General features: G+C 37.9%; 1 protein-coding gene across 1 annotated transcript in view; it reads left to right on the forward strand.

Annotated features, from left to right (window-relative positions):
• Positions 1-283: 283 nt before the first annotated feature.
• Positions 284-18,959, forward strand: part of LOC149143691 (uncharacterized) — a 39,428-nt gene continuing 20,752 nt past the window's right edge. The window contains exons 1-6 of the mRNA XM_089448248.1: positions 284-1,116; positions 1,225-1,319; positions 2,490-2,557; positions 2,702-2,745; positions 3,214-3,291; positions 3,390-3,543. Coding sequence (XP_089304374.1) covers positions 812-1,116; positions 1,225-1,319; positions 2,490-2,557; positions 2,702-2,745; positions 3,214-3,291; positions 3,390-3,543 — 744 coding nt within the window. The 5' untranslated portion in view covers positions 284-811. The remainder of the gene's footprint in view (positions 1,117-1,224; positions 1,320-2,489; positions 2,558-2,701; positions 2,746-3,213; positions 3,292-3,389; positions 3,544-18,959) is intronic.

Here is an 18,959-nt window from a genome sequence, read left to right on the forward strand (position 1 = left end):
TTATTTACACCTATACATAACACACCTCTAGGGAATATTTTTTTGATACAATTGGAAAAAGTTGGAATAAAGACTTTTGAATATTTTGTATTTAAATTTAATAATAGGTCCCACTTTCTTGTGGAGGATTCCTTTTCCTTTTCTCTCCTTTTCTGGAGGAGTTGTGGTTGACTATCAATGGATAAAATACTTCCTTGAAATGTTCTGGCTAATTATCTCAACAAAGAAATCTGTAAATACGAAACAATCATTTATCCAAATCTACACGAAATGATGGCACCATGTGATGTTGGATACAAATTTCATGAAAGTCAAAATTTGGAGCTTCCCCCTCCAAATTGTGGAATTTTTTTGGGTTGGTTTTCCTCGATAGAATTCAAAAGCAAAAGGCTCTGATGCTCGCCTGTCTACACGGCATTTTTCATTAATTGGTTGGGTGGACCAGTGAATACGACCTGCCCCCATTTGCTTTTGCCTTTTTGCTTACATGGGTTTTGTTAGATGCCCATGTGTAGGCGTCGGACAGAGTGGGAATTTTTAGATTAGATTAAACATGGGGGGGTGTAAATTTTGGGAAGAGAATTTTTAGATTAGATTAAACATGGGGGAGGTGTAAATTTTGGGAAGCGTTTCCATCTCAGAGCCATTATTTATACATATCGAGATTAGACGCTGTCTGAAACTAATTGCGCCATTTGATTCTTGCCTGTACTATTCAAATCGGGATTTCCATCCAAAACCAAATCTGAAAATTCTCTATTAGAGACCGAAACTTCTGATTCTGGTTTCGATTTGTGATCAATCCGGCAGTATGACTTCTGGGAAGAACGGGCTCTTGCCACCTTCCTTTGTTTCTAATTTGCAAAATGTCTTGAAGAACAGAAAGATAGAAAAACCCCCAGAAGAAGAAGAACAAAAACACCAAGAAGAAGAAGCTAAGATCGAGGCTCCAGCCGAAGAGAAGACACGCAATGAAGATTTAGAGAGGAATGAGGATTTAAGGCCCATTGTTCTTGTAACCAGTGAGGATGGAATAGAAGCTCCAGGGCTCAAATGCCTTGTCGAAGCTCTTGTCAATGGAGGTCGCTTCAATGTTCATGTCTGCGCTCCCGAATCGTAAGTGTTTTTTCTCGACTTGAAAGTGTCGTGTTTTGTGAATACAACCTAAAACTGTCATTTTTAATTTCATACTCGTCATGTTCAACTGTTTATTTGCTGATGCAGAGATAAATCTGGAAGCGGGCATTGCTTATCGGTTCGTCAGACGCTGGTTGCAAGCTCTGTTGGCATCAAAGGGGCTACAGCTTATGAGGTTTCTGGTAATGGGCTTCCTCATTACTTCTTCTTTCAATAATTTTAAATATCGATCATGCTTGCTGTGAAGGGAGATTCAAAAGTTATTTATTTTGTCCTATAAATCCGCAAATGATAGAAGCCGGATTCTCAGATGTTTTGAGACGTTTTTACTTATGAAGTATGAAGAATAAATTCTAATGAAGCATCTAGGGAGAAGGGGTAGTGGGCTCTAACTTAAACGTTCTTACGTTTTTAAGTTGTTACTTCATAATTGGTTTGTTTTCTCATAATGAGGGTAAATTGAATGGCCCCATGTCAATGGTAAAGTGGAAATGTTGCTATTCTGTTCAAGATTCAAATCCCTTATAGAAATCTTATATGATTGCCCCCTGTGGGCTGTTTCACCAGCATCTGAGTTGAAGGATCTTAGACATGGTTGCCCCTTGTGGACTGTTTCACAGCATCTTAGTTGAAGGATCGCTTTCCTGAGTTGTGAAACATATCAGCGCTCTCATATCGGGAGATGCATTGTTTGCATGTGTTGACTAGAAGTGTCTATAGAAAAAAAATGAATTGCCCTAATGCGCTTTTATTAGTTTATGTATGATGGATTAATCTTGTCTATATTGTTTCTTTTTCTGAGGAAACAATTACTCACTTAAGCAAAGAATGGGGGTGGTGGTGCCATGATTAGTTTATGTATGATCAATTGATCTTGTCTATATTGTTTCTTTTTCTGAGGAAATAATTACTCACTTAAGCAAGGAATGGGGGTGGTGGTGCCATGATTAGTTTATGTATGATCGATTGATCTTGTCTATATTGTTTCTTTTTCTGAGGAAACAATTACTCACTTAAGCAAAGAATGGGGATGGTGGTGCCATGCCAGCCCTTGCAGAGCTTTCCCCCATCTTCCCTGGAATTTCCAGATGGAAAGAGAATCGGTGCCAGCTTCATAGGTGGCTGGTAACCCCAAAGGATCTGATGACATTTGATCCTTAGACCTCTGAGGACTTGGCACTGGAGCATCTACCAATCGAGCTAACCCTGGGACTTAATCTTATCTGTTTTGTTGTTGACAAATTGATTGTATTAATCACCATTAATAACATATCTTAGTGACTCTATCTTGTTTGAGATAAGGAAGCTGTGGAAGCTGTCTCAGATTGTATTTGACACTTGTTAATGCACAGGTACCCCAGCAGATTGTGTTTCATTAGGTTTATCTGGAGCACTCTTTCCTTGGAAGAAGCCTTCTTTGGTAATTGTCGGATATTATTTCTTCTTGCTATTAAATTATTTTCTGCAAAACATTAAAACATTGATTATGTTGTTACCTGTATATTGCAAAACTCATATAACACAGCTGCAGAAGCTGAATAAAAAATTATCGTTGTATATGCAGGTAATTAGTGGAATCAACAAGGGATCAGACTGTGGATATCACATGTATGTTGAACATCCTATCTTTTTGTATAGGTTGTTCTTCTTGTTATTATGCATGGATATGATAAATCAATAGATGCTGCTTTTATATTGAGTTGTATCCTTTCAAATGTTGCTTTCACCTTACTCCTGAAAAATCAGAGACGAGAACATACCATGCCCACTATCTGAATTCGTCACATGATATTTTCTTTAATGGGAAAATCATTGTTTTTCAAAACAGAGGGTCAGGAATTACATTCTAACTTCATTGTTCATAACTTCATATTCTCACCATTCTATAGCTGTAGAGGTCAAGGTATCATTGATACATGTCTTTCCGGGAAACTTAGAGCAAGGATGTAGCCAAAGTGGCCAGTTTTTTTTACCATGCTGTGGTATTATAGAATAAGATGGGATTGCTTTATTTAGAAAGTTTCATACAGTTGCCCTAACCTACAGTTGGTGCTTCACCCTTGGCAATCTCTACAGCATTTATTCTGGCGCTGTTGCAGGTGCAAGGGAAGCTCTCATGTCAGGGGTTCCCTCTATTGCAATATCTTTGAATTGGTAAGGACTGATGCGGTCTCATCTAACCGGTCCTTAAAGATTTTATCCTTTTTACTATGTATATTTGTGTGATGATTCTTCTGTTACATTTTGGTCAGGAAAAAAGATGAGAGCAGCGACAGTGATTTCAAGGAAGCAGTGGAAGTATGTCTGCCTTTAATATATGCTGCAGTACAAGATACTGAAAAAGATCTATTTCCTAAAGGGTGTCTATTAAAGGTTGATATTCCAACACACCCATCTGCGAATAAGGTTGGTATTCCCTGCTATTAGTGCCTTTTATCAGACTCTTGCCCATTTAGACTGCACTCTGTTACCGTTTTTGATTAAGGATGCCAACTAATTTTTGACCAGCATTTAAATACCATGTTAAAATACATTGTACAGAAATTAAAGAAATTTATTTAGCAATATTTTAATTTACTCTGACCTGTCTATTTTAAATTATTTTAGCCTAGACTGTTTGTCAAAATGTAACTTTGTTACTGTAATATAATAATTCTCAAAGAAATGTACCTATTCTTGCCATGTTAACATGATTGGACAGTATTTGGGCCATGTGTATCAGTATAGCATGGTTTCTTTTCAGATATTTTCCTTTTAGCAGCATTTAGTATGTGTTGCATTGGTTCCTCTGTGCAGCGGAGATGGAGTTAGGATGAGGGTGTTGTTTTACATTGATCTATGAATGAGGCGTCAGTTCTTGTCTTATCTATTACATTTCAGATTTAGAAGTGCCTGTTTTAGGTGCTATTTTATCCTTCTAATTGCTGTTCTTAAATTAGAGGAAAAACACTCGGTAGATGAGGTTTCCTGTTTAATACTAGGATGCATTATTCTGGGAGTGAAGGGCTCCATTTTAGGGCAACTTCAGCTTGTAGCTTGGGTCACTTACATAGAATAGAATCAGGGTTTGATTCTATCAAGTAGCGTGCACTAGTAGAGGTCTTTTCATGCATTGTAACCATAACTTCCTCCCATAAAGGAACGATGAGTGAGTGAGTTATTGACATTCAGTTTAACAATGTGCGCACTAGATTTTTTACTTATCCTGATTTAACAAAGCTAAACACAGATGATTTTGACTGTTAGTACTTTTCAGTTACCCTATGTGTTTTGAGATCTAGCGTACGAAGTAGTTATGTGAGTTTTATAAGTTTTTCCAGCTCTCCAGGATTAACAGTTTGGGGGTGTGTTTTCCATGTTCAGAAATTTGAACATGGTATCAGAGTTTGTTTTCTGAAACCTTCTAGGAATCCATGTATGGATAGTGGGGCTTCTACATTGAAAGTTTTCAAGGGCGGAATGCCCGAGATGTGATAAGTTATTTTTAGGTGGCTGAACTGTTTTGTCTAGCAGTGTGTTCCAACTTCCAAGACTAGCAATATGACTACCTTTAGTTTTAAATATGAATACAGATTGGAAGGTCCATCCAATTTCGTTCTGGAAGTGTCTGGTGCAGATTCTTTTGGAGGAGCATGAGCTTTGGCATCTTGTGGAGAAGAATGTTACACTTCATACAGATGTTCTGCTCTGATACCAAGAAGAAATATTATAACTCATGGTCAATAGATTCTGCACTGTAATACAATTCATACAGGGAATTAAAAAACTTGCAGAACTGAGAGTCTATCAAAACATTCTGTAATAAATGCTAGAATCTATAAACACATCCTGTTGAAATCATTGAACGGAATTCAACAGATGATTGTCGATATCTATCACTGCTTTTATAAATTCTGAACATAAAAAATCTGCTACAGGAAAAGACTCCTAAACTGCTAGCTGCTAGACTGAAGACTCAATCAATAATCCTTACCTCTGTCCTCTCTTTTAGAGATCTGAGAAGGGGATACTAGGGTTTACAGAAAGAGGCATTTGCTTTATCCCAAGTCACTGTCAAACACAGACATAGAATATGCTAAAAAATAAAACGAATTTGAATTTTATTTTTATTTTGACTTCTAGTCTATCTTTAATTGCTGGTCCATGCCTGTAAGATTATTACCTGGTGATGGTGCATTCCTTGTATAAAGTTTGTTGGCAAGCACATGGATGAATGCATACATGTGCCCTCTCTTTCCATAACTGTAGTGATGCACCTTTCCTTGAGAACTGTGATGCTCCCTCACTAGCTTTTACAGGACACAATACAGTGCTCCTTAATGGGTGCCCAGCTTTGCTACTGTAGAAGACTGTTTGAGGTACTTTCACTAACACTCCCTCTTATCGAGGAAACTGTTCTCCACCACACCAAGTTGTTCCATCAACATCTTGAACTTCCCTTTTACAAGTGGCTTAGTTAAGATATCAACAACTTGTTGATCTGTTGGAATGTATTACAGAACCACAACTCCCTTTTGAACCTTGTCTTTGCTTGGATCAATCCTGAAATACTATATTTTGAGAGTCTGATACCCTTCTGATTGTTACAGTACATTACAGTTAGCATCCAAAGTATGATTTGTTAGTTTGCTAGTAACTTGTGAAGCTAGATGGCTTCACAACTAACAGAACTGGCTGCCATATATTTTGCCTCTGTTGAATTAGGTGCTACAAAAGTTTGTTTCTTGCTGAACATGGAAACCATGCTTGAATCTAAACTGAAGCAACACTCTGAAATGCTCCTGCTATCACCAGCACTATCTGCCTTAGAATCTGAAGAACCTTGAACCGCCAACTCTCCATCACCAATACTTGAGTCCAAAATGCATTGTGCCCATTAAGTACTAAAGCATGTGTTTTACCACAACCCAATGAACTTGCTTGGGCTGCACCATGCACTGACTCAAGATGTTGACCACAACACAAATGTTAGAGCTCATCTTTACTAAGTACATGATGGAACCTATCAATCGCTTGTACACGGATGGATCAATCCAGTGTTGCAAGATCCGTCCCCCCAAAGGATCCAGAGGCAGAATCACGTCCCTTATGGATCCACCACTAATACTTCGGTGGAATTGCAAATCCGAAAATTGGATCCGTGGTTATGCCTTTTTTTGGCGATTCCTAGAAAATCAGATCCGTGGGGCCCTGATCTGTGGTTCCGGCTGCCCGAGCCACGAATCCAGAAAGGATTGGGTGCAGATCCGTGGAGGTTCGGGCGTGTATCCGCCACGGATCACGAGCGGATACGAGAGAATGTGGACGGTTGCGTGTGGCCTTTTTTGTTTTTATTTTGGAAATTTTGAACTGTTAGATTATATCATGTATGAGGTAATGTGATTGGCATTTAATCAAGAGCACTAAGCCCTATATGTACCCCAATGTTGGTGTTGTTGATTGTTGAACTCCTTTGTTATGGTCTTAGCAATAATGTACCCTTCACTAAAGTCAAAATCATTGATCAAACATGTTAAGCTTTCTCTACCATATTATAACACTTGGATTAGGCTGTTTGATCTAAATTGGGCAATGTTGACTAATATCCCTAGAGAATCGAAGTAGAAGCAAAGGCTATACAAGAGAAGAGGAATCTAGATTCTAGATGGTCGATGCTGGAATAATTAATCATTGATGTACAATGGATGCCATATCTATCTTGATTTATGTAAAAATATACATGTTTTCATGTTTTCTACAACCAAATATATATATATATATATATATATAGTCGACGCTTCTGAGATGCTTTGCTTCCTAGATTTTTGGGAAATGACGCTTCCAAAAAACGTCCCCGCTTCGTCCCCGATTCGTGCAATATTGGATCAATCAAATGAGAATCAGAATCAACAAAGGACTTTAAATTTGCTACCATAGGAGTAGCTATGTGCTTGCAGTCCATCATTTGAAATCTCTTCAGAATCTCGATTGCATACTTAACCTATCAAAGGGAAACTTCACCTAGACTTTGCCACAGCTCTAAACCTAGAAAGTAGTGCATCAAGCCCATGCCCTTTATGTCAAATTCTCTAACCAATTCTACCTTGCACCATTTTATGAGTTTCTTTGAATGTCCTGTAAGTAACATATATGACTAAAATAAGCAGATTAGAATGATAAACCAAATAGCAAAGATTAGAATCTGCATTTCTCTTAGTAAAATCCAAACTTGAAGGATACTCATTGATCTTGCAATACCATGCACATGGTGGTTGTTTCAACCCATAAAGGGCCTTCTTCAACTTGCAAACATGGGTCTCATGCCCATGCAACTTGTTGAACACTGAAGTGTACCCAATTTTTTTTTGAAGGCTCCATGCGCAAGGATGTATCAGAAGCTTCATGTACCATCAACGTTCACTATATCATCTATCTCTTCTTCTCATCTTCTTTTGTTGTACTTAGATTCCACAATCTTTATAGGGATGATGCTAGTATGATGAGTTGAGTCATGTAACATGCCTAGGTAACATGGGAGTTTTTTTTAGGCGCTTACAGGGACTTAATAATTAATTAAGTTTTTTCCCCAAGCATAACACCAAAGCCAGAGTGTGGCTTGATGACAAGGCCTTGGGTGAGGTCTAGTGTCTAGAGTCATTGTATATTACCATACTAGATCACTCATAAAATTTTGTGGAATTTTATTAGCACTAGGGGTCAATTTTTTAATTTTTTAAATTTCCAACAAGGCGGAAAATTAAAAAAATTTGAATGTAAAATGTAATAAGTGATGTCTAGAGAAGTTGTATGGGGCATGTGTGCTCACTACAACTTAGAGGGGCAAAAAATACGTTCTAGACCTTCAAAACCCACTTTTTCTAAGTTTTGTAGAAAATGTGGCCATAAATTAGCCCAACAATTAAATAAATGGAGAAAAATAAATATCCACACATGCTCAAATGATGTGGAAATGAGGTGTAAATTCATCTAAAGGTCAAAGTTGAGTTATCAAGTGATGTGGACTCTACATAAGCCACAAATCAAGCAAACCAAATTTTTTATGGAGAAGACAACGACTTCCAGTGACAAGATCCACGATTTGAGGAAGTTAACTCGAGCTTCAAGGAGATATCATAAGTTGACGTGAGATTGGTTTAGAGTTCGCTCGAGTGAGGTGGAGAGTGGTCTCCTACCACTCCACTTCACTCTCCCACATGTCCTCTCATCTAATTTGAGCTCCCTCATCAAGGATTGCGTGGGCCTCTGAGGGAGAAATCGAGTTGCCACTTGGGAAATTCGAATTTGCATGAAGGAGCATTGGGATTGTCACCTATTTGTCTTGGAATTGTCACCATTTGCCTTGTGATTGGCTCCCAAACTTTTATATAGTAAAACTATAGGCTCTCACTATGTAATGATTGAATACGAGCTATTGGGCTTGAGGATACTCTGTTGGATTGTATGGTAATATCTTGATATTCTTGCTCGTCTTTCTACTTATTTCATTATGCTATTATTTCCATTATGCTTTTCAAGTTGTGTTGATGTATAACTATCTTACATTAGCATAAAGATTATTTGTTTGCTCTCGATAGAGAATGTTTTAGGTGATGTCTAATATATCTCTAAAATTTTCTCATCATTACATGTGATTAAGCTCATGTGGATCTAATTTGTTTATGTGAAGTTGTGTAGAAAATCATTTTTTGGATCAAACTTCAAGCGTGAAGGGAAGTTCTCGGAGGAACCAACCTACTTTTGAAATACTAAGGGAAAACCCACATTTGTTAATTTCCAAAGCCTCATTTTTCAATTTTGTTTTGTAGGGATTTCTTTTGGGCTTTGGGCTCATATCTCAAACATAATCCATTTACTATTTATTTATCCAAATATTGTGCTTCATTTGCTATAATCTTGCTATTTTAGAGCCAAATTATGGCTATAAGCAAAAATGAGAGTTCACTCATACTCTTTAGCTTAACCTTTGTAGACTATTGTACATATACATTTGTAATTTCCTCGATTAATTTCATAGCTAACACTTGGTTTGTTTTGCAACTCTCTCTAACTTGTTCTTGTGGCAACTTCCGGGATTCATTGTTTGAAACTTTTAACAAGTTGTGTGCAAGACCTTGGGCTCTCACTTTAAGACTAGTTTTCAAGGGAGGCCATGGGTTGTTGTGAGGGCTGCTAATTTTTTTTTCTCAAGTGCCAAGAGCTAGAGGAGGCTTAGCCTCTCTCCTCTTGCATGCATTGTGATTGTAAAGTGGCTAATTTGTGAATACCAAAACAATCCACACATTGGGCAGATTTGGGGAGTTTCACAATCTGATTTTTACATGTAAACATTTCTCCAAGTTTGCAAAATTTAGAGGCCTTTTCTTCATGCCATTCATTTGCCAATTACTTTGGACATCTAAGGAGCAAGTGCATCACAAGCACAGATTTTGTAAAGATTTCATTTCTTTTCAAAGTCTCTTGAGAGGTCTCTTTTCATTGTAACTATTCACTAATAAAAGCACTAAATTTTCTTGTGAGGGAGCTTGGGATTTTTCCCATGGTATCCCTTCTCCCCATTTAGAGGGAGGATCTTTGCTTGTGGGTGAACTAATCATCTTAGTTTAGTTACTCTAGTTCTCATTTGCTAATTTCATTTCACTCATGCATGATTAGTTTCTGACATAGTTCTCACATCCATTTTCATTTTAGCACAAGTTTGACATTTGTTTATTTCAATTTCTTGAGTAATTGCATTGAGCTTCTATTACAACACATGCAATATCCTTTTCTTTCAAAAGCAAGCAAGTATTTTACACAATTGGCAAGCTTAAATTGGTTTAATTTAGCCATCTTGGTTTCACAAGTCTCTTGAGCTCTTTGCTTTATCATTGTAAATTTAATTTATGTGGCATCTTGGTTATTATTGAACATTCTTGTGTTGAAGCAATTTGGCATTGACTCTATTTCTTGCAAAGCAATTGTGGACTTGTGAAGTTTCACTTTCATTTCCATTTGAAGATATTGGTATTTTTACTTAAGCATTGTCCATTATATTCAAGCACCAATATTTTATTTTGGAAGCAGCAACATTTACTCAAGCATCTCACTTAAGCACATTTTATTACTCATTGACATTTCCAAAAATTAACCTCCAACTTAAGTTGGATGTATAGACTTTAAGGACCCTCCACCCCTATTGACTCCTTAGTGTGAGATCCAGATTTCCGTACGAGGATGAGGTTTGGGGCTTGGAGTTCAATTGAAACTTTGTTTTAGAAATACAACTAATAAAATAAACCAAGAGCATTTTTACATCACAATTTCACTTTACTTGCAATACAACTTTCCTATGATATCTTGAATTTATTTGAGTCATATTTGCAAATATCCTCATTTTCTCAAGAAGCATTTGCTTTATAGTGCAAGTATTTGGATCTTTTACTTTTGCAACAATTAGCTTTCTTGTACTTGGAATATCCTTCATTGGTGCAACTCTATTTCAAGTTATTTCATATATTTGTTGCTTTGATGATCATTTTGCTCATGAGTAGTTGATGTCATTATCTTGTCATTTGAGCATTTACTTTCAAGTACTATCTCCTTTATAGTTGCAATTGATGTTTATATGCTCATCTTGGTCTAACATTTGATCTTGCAGGATTGTCTATCATTGTATCTTGATTTCATTTTTTGGGCAAGCTATTGTTATTTATTTGAAGGCATTGGTCTATACTTTGAATATATCTTTGAGATTTGCTCATTTATTCATATGCTTGCTTAATTCTTGAAAACAAGTTATTTTTGACAAACACTCCACTTAACTTAATCTCCTAGAAACTCATATCATATAACTTTTCATTAGGGACCACCCCCCTTAGCTTACCTAGGAGAGAGATTTAACAGAGAGAGTTGGGAATAGGTGACAACCCCATCTCTTAGTTTTGCCACCAAACCACACCTTGTGGGGTTCAGGGCTTTTTCTCACTAACTTAGGTGTGTTTGCTAGCCTACTAGGCGGCAACAACACAACCCAAAGTCCCTTGGCTAGTTTATGTATACCTCCTCAATCAACCCATTAAGAAATGCTGTCTTTACAGCCATTTGATATAAGCTACTATCAAAGACTATTGTTAAAGACTTAACAAATTTGATAGAGGTATACTAAACAATTGGAGCAAAAGTTTCCTCATAGTCAAATTCCTCTTTCTCAGAGAACCCTCTAGTGACAGATTGAGCTTTGGATTTCTATATGCTACCATTTGCTACATGCTTAACTTGGTGTGACCACCTAGAATCAACCACCGACTTCCCCATTGGTTTGGGCATTACCTCACACATATCATTCTTCGTTATGGGGTTGTACCAGTGTTTTAAAAGCCGGCCGGCTCGGAACCGACTCGGTCGAGTTGGTCCGAGCTGGTAAAAAAATTTGCGACTCGGCCGTCAAACTGGTTCGGTCGGCCGAGTCGGTATCAACTCGGCTGGGTCACTTCATGCCACCAGTAAACCCCAAAAACACAATTTTTTTTAATTTTTTTTTATGTTTTTTTCTGAGTGTGGGGGACTCCAAATGGTTTTATTAATTGGTTTTTTGGTCTTTGGGGTCCATTCCCCTCTCCTAGTATTGATATGCTATTCAAATTTCATGGTAATGTTAAATTCTCCTTAATCTTCATTTTCATCCTTTTACTTAATTTTTAACATTACCATGAAATGACTCAGGATGTTTGAGAGTGGTTCCGGCCTCATTGGATTTCATATGGAAAAAGTAGAATTTTAGATTTCTTTCAAAATCCAGCAGACTTATCAGTTTTTCAGGATTTCAGGATTGGGGGATTGCAATGTTTCCATTGAATTTTGTCATGTATTAGGGTATGAAACTCATATTTAATCAAGAGCACCAATCCCTCTATGTACCTTGATGTTAGTGACATTGGTTGTCGAACTCCTTCGGGATTCGCTCCCAAACCGGGAGCTTTTGAAAATGTCACTCTCGCTCCCATTTTCGCTCTCGCTCCCCACTTTCGCTCCCGCTCCCAAGTAACACTGAGCTAGATGATGTTGGCAACTCTAGTAGTAGCCAGTAGTACTGGTCACAAACTTTTGTTGTAGAGGCCATTTATAGCCTCCTTGGTTATGTGTTTTTGTTTTGATCTCTATATCATCATCGTGTATGTATTGGACAATGCACTGGGTGCCATTTTGATATAATGGATATATTCATGAGCCTACTTTGATCATATGTTGTCTTCTATGTATATTCTAATGCTGTGTGTTTGGAAACATGAATGAAAATCTTTAAAATTACGTGTTTTTATAAAAAATAAATATTATATGTATTTTTTACAACGATCGAGTCATTGAAATCGAGCCGGCCGAGTCGATACCGAGTCGGAGTTGGAGTCGACCCTCGGCCGAGTCAGAGTTTTAAAACATTGGGTTGTACTCCTCCATCATGATATTGTACCATTCCCGCTTCCTCCTCATCACTGGAAGGTTTTGTATCAATAATGGAAGACAACAACACAACATAACTAGGGAACTTTTTAGGATTATGGTTTACTAGAAAGGAAGTAGATGGGGCACTAACTTGCTTTGCTGCCTCTTGTAATGTATGCGTTAGCCATTTAGGTTCTTTTGTTGAACTTAAAGGTAAAGAGGCACCCCCCTACACCTCCTAAAGCTTGCTTTTGAATGCGCTTTGTCTGATTTTTTTGATTTCTTCATATCATTTTTTTGGGATAGCAAGCTCTTCTACGTTCATTGTCACCGTTGGAGGTTTTTTTGAGCTTAGAGGACCATGAATCCTTGTCAACTTGACATCTCTGCTCACAACTACCTTCTATTGAGATGAAATGTGGACTTTATAAGCTTTTGAGGTCTCACTGTAACTTATAAAGGTGTCCTTCAAACTAGAAGTTTCCAACTTGGCCCTTTTCTCATAAGAAATGCGAATGTAGACAGGACAACTGAAAATATAGAGATGTGATACTTGAGGCTTTTCACCATGAATGTCTTCTCTAGTGTCTTATCCTTCAAAATTTTATGAGTAAACTTGCTTAGAATATAGGCAGTTGTAAGACATGCTTCTATCTAGAGGCACATGGACAACAAATCATGAATCATGGATTTGGTTGTTTCAATGATATATATGTTCTTCCTCTTTGCAACCCTATTTTGTTGAAGGCTGTAGGGAACTATTAGTTCCTTCTTGATTCCTGCTTCCTTGCAAATGGTATCAAACTTCTTGTAGGTATACTCCCCTCCATTGTCAAATCTTAACACCTTAATCTCTTTACTTGTTTGATTTTCTACAAGAGCCTTAATCTCTTGAAACTTCCCAAAGACCTCATCCTTGGACTTCATGAAGTAAATCCAAGACTTTTGAGTAGATTCATAAATAAAAGATATGAAGTAAATGTTACTTGATAAGGAAGATGAAGACATGAGTCCACATGCATCTTAGTGAACTAGGTCAAGAATTTTTATCCACATACATCTAAGTGGACTAGGTTAATAATTTCTCTTTAACCAGGCTCGCTACTAGTAGGAGCAACTTTCACATGCTTGTTAAGTGCACAACCCTTGAACGCTTCTTTCTTCTCAACCTTGAAGTCTGGCAATCCCTACACCATGTTCTTCAAGATTGACAATGCTCCATGGTGCAAGTGACCTATTTTCTAGTGCCAAAACACACACAAGTTGTCACTATCATGCATTAGATCTCTCATAGGATCCCCTTGCAATTTATATAAACCACCCTCATGAGCATCTCTAGCCAACACTCGACCAAGATTTAAGCATCTCTTTTGGATGAAGACTTGCTGATCATCAAACTCAACCATATATTTGAGATCTATCATCACTGAAACTGGAAGGAATTTTTAGTTAAGCTTGGTACATACAAAACAACATTAAGCTCAAGGATATCTTTTGATGGCATTTGAAATGAGATGTGTTACCTCCCAAGTTCTCACTTATTGCAAAAGTCCTAACCACAAGCGTTAGGCCCCAAAGGGCAACTTAGGCAAGCTACCCATTGTCACCTCAGTAGCCTTGCCTTTCTCACTTAGGCTATGGTTAGACCTAGTCAAGGGGCGCTTCTTCAAGGTTAACTAAGCTCAATTTGTGAAGTATGGAGTGGGAGCAAAATAGAGCTTAGTAAGATAAAACAAAATATGGTTTTTATGATTTTCTGTGTTTGGGGTAGTGTATGAAAGCGAGACCAATTTCTTGCTTGGGCTATGGGGTCATGTATACAATTTTAGCTGGTAGTTTTAAAGTGTATTAGGGGTTTGAAGGCATCCAAGTTGATGTGCATGACAACAACCCCAGTTTGGTTCTAGATCTACAAGTTTAATTGGTTCTAGATAAGAGGAAGGAAACCAATTACTCAAGCTCTTTTCATTGTAGCAACCATGCTCATCTATGACCCTTAATTGGCTCTGGCATCCATCAACTTGAAAAATAAAGCTTCTAATGGTGCACTTAGAACACTATGCCACACAAAGAGAATTTGTACATACAATACACAAAAGACAAAGATAAGGCTGCTTTATTTTATATGTTTAGAGCACTTTCACTCACACCAAATATCCCAATTACAAATGACGAGAACAAACCCTTAAATAAGTTTAAGCTCCATCTCCATTCTACGATAAAATATTATTTGTTTTCTTAGATCATCTCTCTCTCCAAGGAATAACAATATCATATTCCTCTCAACAACTTGCTTACTAAAAATAGTAGGAAGTTTGTTGAGATCTACAATTTCTTCCAAAGAGTCCAATACAATACCCAAGGAAAACAAATATAATAATATCCTCAAGTACCTAACTTAGTAGCCAAGTCAACAACAATAAAATAGTGAAGTTACAACTATATCTAAAAATAAAGCCAATTAGTTGGGTGCTTCCTTTGATTGAAGGATTGACCATGTCTAGGCTCCACTTGATAAAATAGTCCTCCACTAGTTGCACTCTCTTAGAAATGTGTCCCATACGTAAATCAAAGGCCAATAAAGTGGGATGACATGTCTACACATAAGCTCCATGTGTGGACACATCAAGTTTATCCTCAATGACCAAATCGAGCCACATGTGGCCTCCATGTAATTATATGGGGAATACAGAATAGGAACTCTATGTGGCACCTATGCATCATTTGAAGGTAGTAGTGGGTGGAAGAGCCAATAGATGCTCCAAAAGTGTGGATGTCCTCATCAAAGTTTCATGGAGAAGTGTGCAAAGTGACCTCATAAATATGCATGTATGAATGTGCAATCAACCCAATGTTGCACAAAGCGGGGACTAAGCAAGGATGATTTTTGGAAGTGAAGCGTTAGGAGCGTCATTTTCCAAAAATCCTCAGAAGTGAATAGTCACGGAAGCGTCTATATATATATATATAGTGGCAAATTAGCTGCAAAATATATCAAAGGATGCATATTGTACACAAATCAGGATAGAAATGGCATCCATAGTACATTAATGATAAATTATTCGAGCATCAACCATCTAGAATCTAGAATCGTCTCCACTTGTCTAGCCTTTGCCTCTACTCCAATTCTCTAGGGATATTAGTCAACATGACCAATTTTGATCAAACTACCTAATCCAAGCCATTAGAAAAAGCTTGACATGTTGATCAATGATTTTGCTAGGGCCATGACAAAGGAGTTCAACAATCAACACCACAGACACTGGGGTACATATAGGGCTTGGTGCTCTTGATTAAATGCCAATCACATACCCTCATACACGCTATAAGGGATATTAGTCAACATTGCCCAATTTTGATCAAATTGCCTAAGAGTCACGACTTATTAAAACTAGCAAGAGGTTTGTTGAGATCTTAACTTCCCCCAATAAAATATTTTAGGAAAACAAAAAAATAGTATCTACATCTAACTAATAACAATGATCAAGGAAACAATGAATATACTAGGAGTTAGTTCTAACTTCTAACTACAATCCAAAAATAGAACCATCAAGTGGGGCACCTCCTTTGTTTGATAATAGACCAAATCTTATCCTCTCAAAATAGCAAATCATGTCCTTACCCATAAATGTACCGTTCTAGAAGAGTCCCATGTATGATATGAACATGCATGAGAAGAATAGGACATTTGCATTTGAGCCATGAGTAAGTGCGTAAGTATTTATCTCATCCATATGTGTAGCAAAGTCAATCCATGTGGAAGGAGTCAATGAACATATAAGTGGAAGTGCATGCATGGTCCTAAGATAGATGGAATGGAGGAAAACCGAATAGAGTGTAGATACAAGAGTAAGTGGACATGGACATCCTCATTAAGATACATGGAAATATGTTGAAGGTGAGTTTATCTTCAAGTGCAAGTGACATGTGCTATCACGATCCCGAGTGGATATATCCAAGTATGTGGGCACCATCAATAACTAGCATAGGAATGTGTAGTATGCTTGTAACACACCCAACCCCCTAAGTAATCTTAAGGAGGTGGGGTTATCCAAGATCCTCTTCTTTCAACTACAAAGCTCATTCCGACACTAATATTGTCTTCTGCTCATCCAAAGCTTTCCAACTATATAAATTTGATCAAAATTCTGGCTATGGACATAAAGATATGCCCATAATTTGTCCTCTAGGTGCCATGACAACATTTGTACAATATTGCATTAGCCTTATGTGGCAGACAAATAACAATCCTTGCCCACTTGTCAACACCGTGCAAAACATGTCCCCCTTGTATTTGATCTAGGATTTCCATGAATCCCCGTTATAAGAGTTTTTTGGATTCTCGATCTTCTAGATCTTTGTAGATCTCGAATAGCCATTCCTGTAATTCAATAAATCTTGGATAACTGTCAATTTACATGTTAACCAACCACGGGGCTAATACACCACTAAGAAAACTTGGAAATGATCCTTGCACCCTTGCTTGGTTCGGTTGATGGATATCAATCGACGGACACATCTTTGTCAAATGACAGAGATTTGGATCCATTTGGATTTGGAAAAACCCCAAAAGATCCATTTTCACAAATCTTTAATTTTTGGATTTCCGAATTCCACCTCACTTGCCATGACATGGGACAAGTTGGTTGCCACATCAACTCTTTTGTACCAACTTTGCCACAGCCACATTGTGTTGGCATGCCACATCATCCAAAATTGGTTTATGTTCCACATCATCATGACATGTCAACATGCCATGTTGTCATTTGCCTACCTACAAGGCTTGGAGTGTTAACGTGGACTCCCCGTACCCTCCTTGTGGCTTGCTACACTTGCATCTGGGATTTTCTTAAAGTGCCATTTGCCGATTCTTTCAGATGTTCAGATATTTGGACCTTGATAGATTCCAACAGTCCATCATTGACACTTAATAGAATTCGTTTCCAGTCTGTGTCTCTTGATAGATTCTAGACTCTCCTACTTTTCCACCTTTGAGTTTTGTCACACGAGGGTTTTTCCATTTGGAATCTAGGATTTTGGAAAAGGCCACTTAAGGTTTTCTAGATTTCTGGATATCTAAATCTCAACATAATTTGGATCTCTGGTTAATGGCCTTTGAAGACCAAAAGTGAACTCAAAATAGCATGATTCCCTTGGGTTACTTTTGCAAGTTTTAACCAACTTGTCCTTCGAGGTGCAAATATTGCAAAACAAGTGCCAAATAATAAATCCATCAGTGAAGGAACCAACCGAATTCCATTCTAATGTACATCCACAAGCATTATCCTCAAAGTAGCCTCCTATATTCACAAAGTAAGAGGGTGGTCCCTTCCAATAAGCAATAAAAAATGTCTAATGCCTCAACATATATGCCATCAAACCATAAAGAAGGGATCTCTCCATCATAGCAGTAGGGTTTGACTATGTATAATGCTCCAAAGGTCCACTTAATCTTTCTCCAATGGTGTGGTCAACTAGATGTTCTCAAAATGTAAGCTAAAGTGCCTCCACGCATGTACCAACCCACCTTTGGATGAAGTGAGAACTCATAAATGCTTGTCATATGCCATAGATAACTCCACAAACTATGACATTTCCTCAATAAGGTCCACAAGCTCAACCTTCGTAATGTAGCCACCCCCAAAAATTAAAATGTGTGCCAAACATTAGATCCATGAACAAGGAAACTGCACATGCATAGATCCATGTGCAAGCTTAAGATCCAATTATGTGGAAATGACCCGATCAACAATCATAAAAAGAAATGTTCATCCTCAATATGTGTGCCATGAAGCAACAAACAATGGAACACTCCTTGTATGTGTGTACTCAAGCATCTAACAAGCACCTCCCAAGGCCTAAAGGGATCACATAAGCTAGGGCACTCATACATAGTGTTCCACGGGGACGCGTCCCCTAGGGTCGGGTGCACACACCCCTCGCACCTGGGACGGGGAGTCTACTGGAGGTGCGTTTCCCCACACACCCCTTTTGGGGAGTCTTGGGGAGACGCAAGGGGGTGCGTTTCCCCAATGTGGGGGACGAGACTCCCCAAAAGGGGTGCGTCTAGGCAGCCCCCCTCAAAACTTTAGTATCTAGTATATAGTATATGGTAATATACTAGTATGTTTTGCTTTCAATTTAGATTCTAGAATGATGAATGATGAATCTAATTTTTAAATCAATGTAGATTGTAGAATGATGAATGATGAATTTAATTTTTAAATCAATGTAGATTGTAGAATGATGAATGATGAATGATATGGGTCAATCTATGTTGCAGGAAACATAGGGCAAGGGGGCGTTTCTGTACGGAAACGAGTACGAAATGCTGAAACGCGTGTGGTACGGCCCTGAAACGTGTTTCAGGCCATACTGCCATGTTTCACGAAACTGAAACGTGG

Source organism: Pinus tabuliformis, chromosome X (genome assembly GCF_031772625.1).
Source record: "Pinus tabuliformis cultivar Carrire ecotype Pingquan chromosome X, CPIR1, whole genome shotgun sequence".
NCBI classification, from domain to species: Eukaryota; Viridiplantae; Streptophyta; class Pinopsida; order Pinales; family Pinaceae; genus Pinus; species Pinus tabuliformis.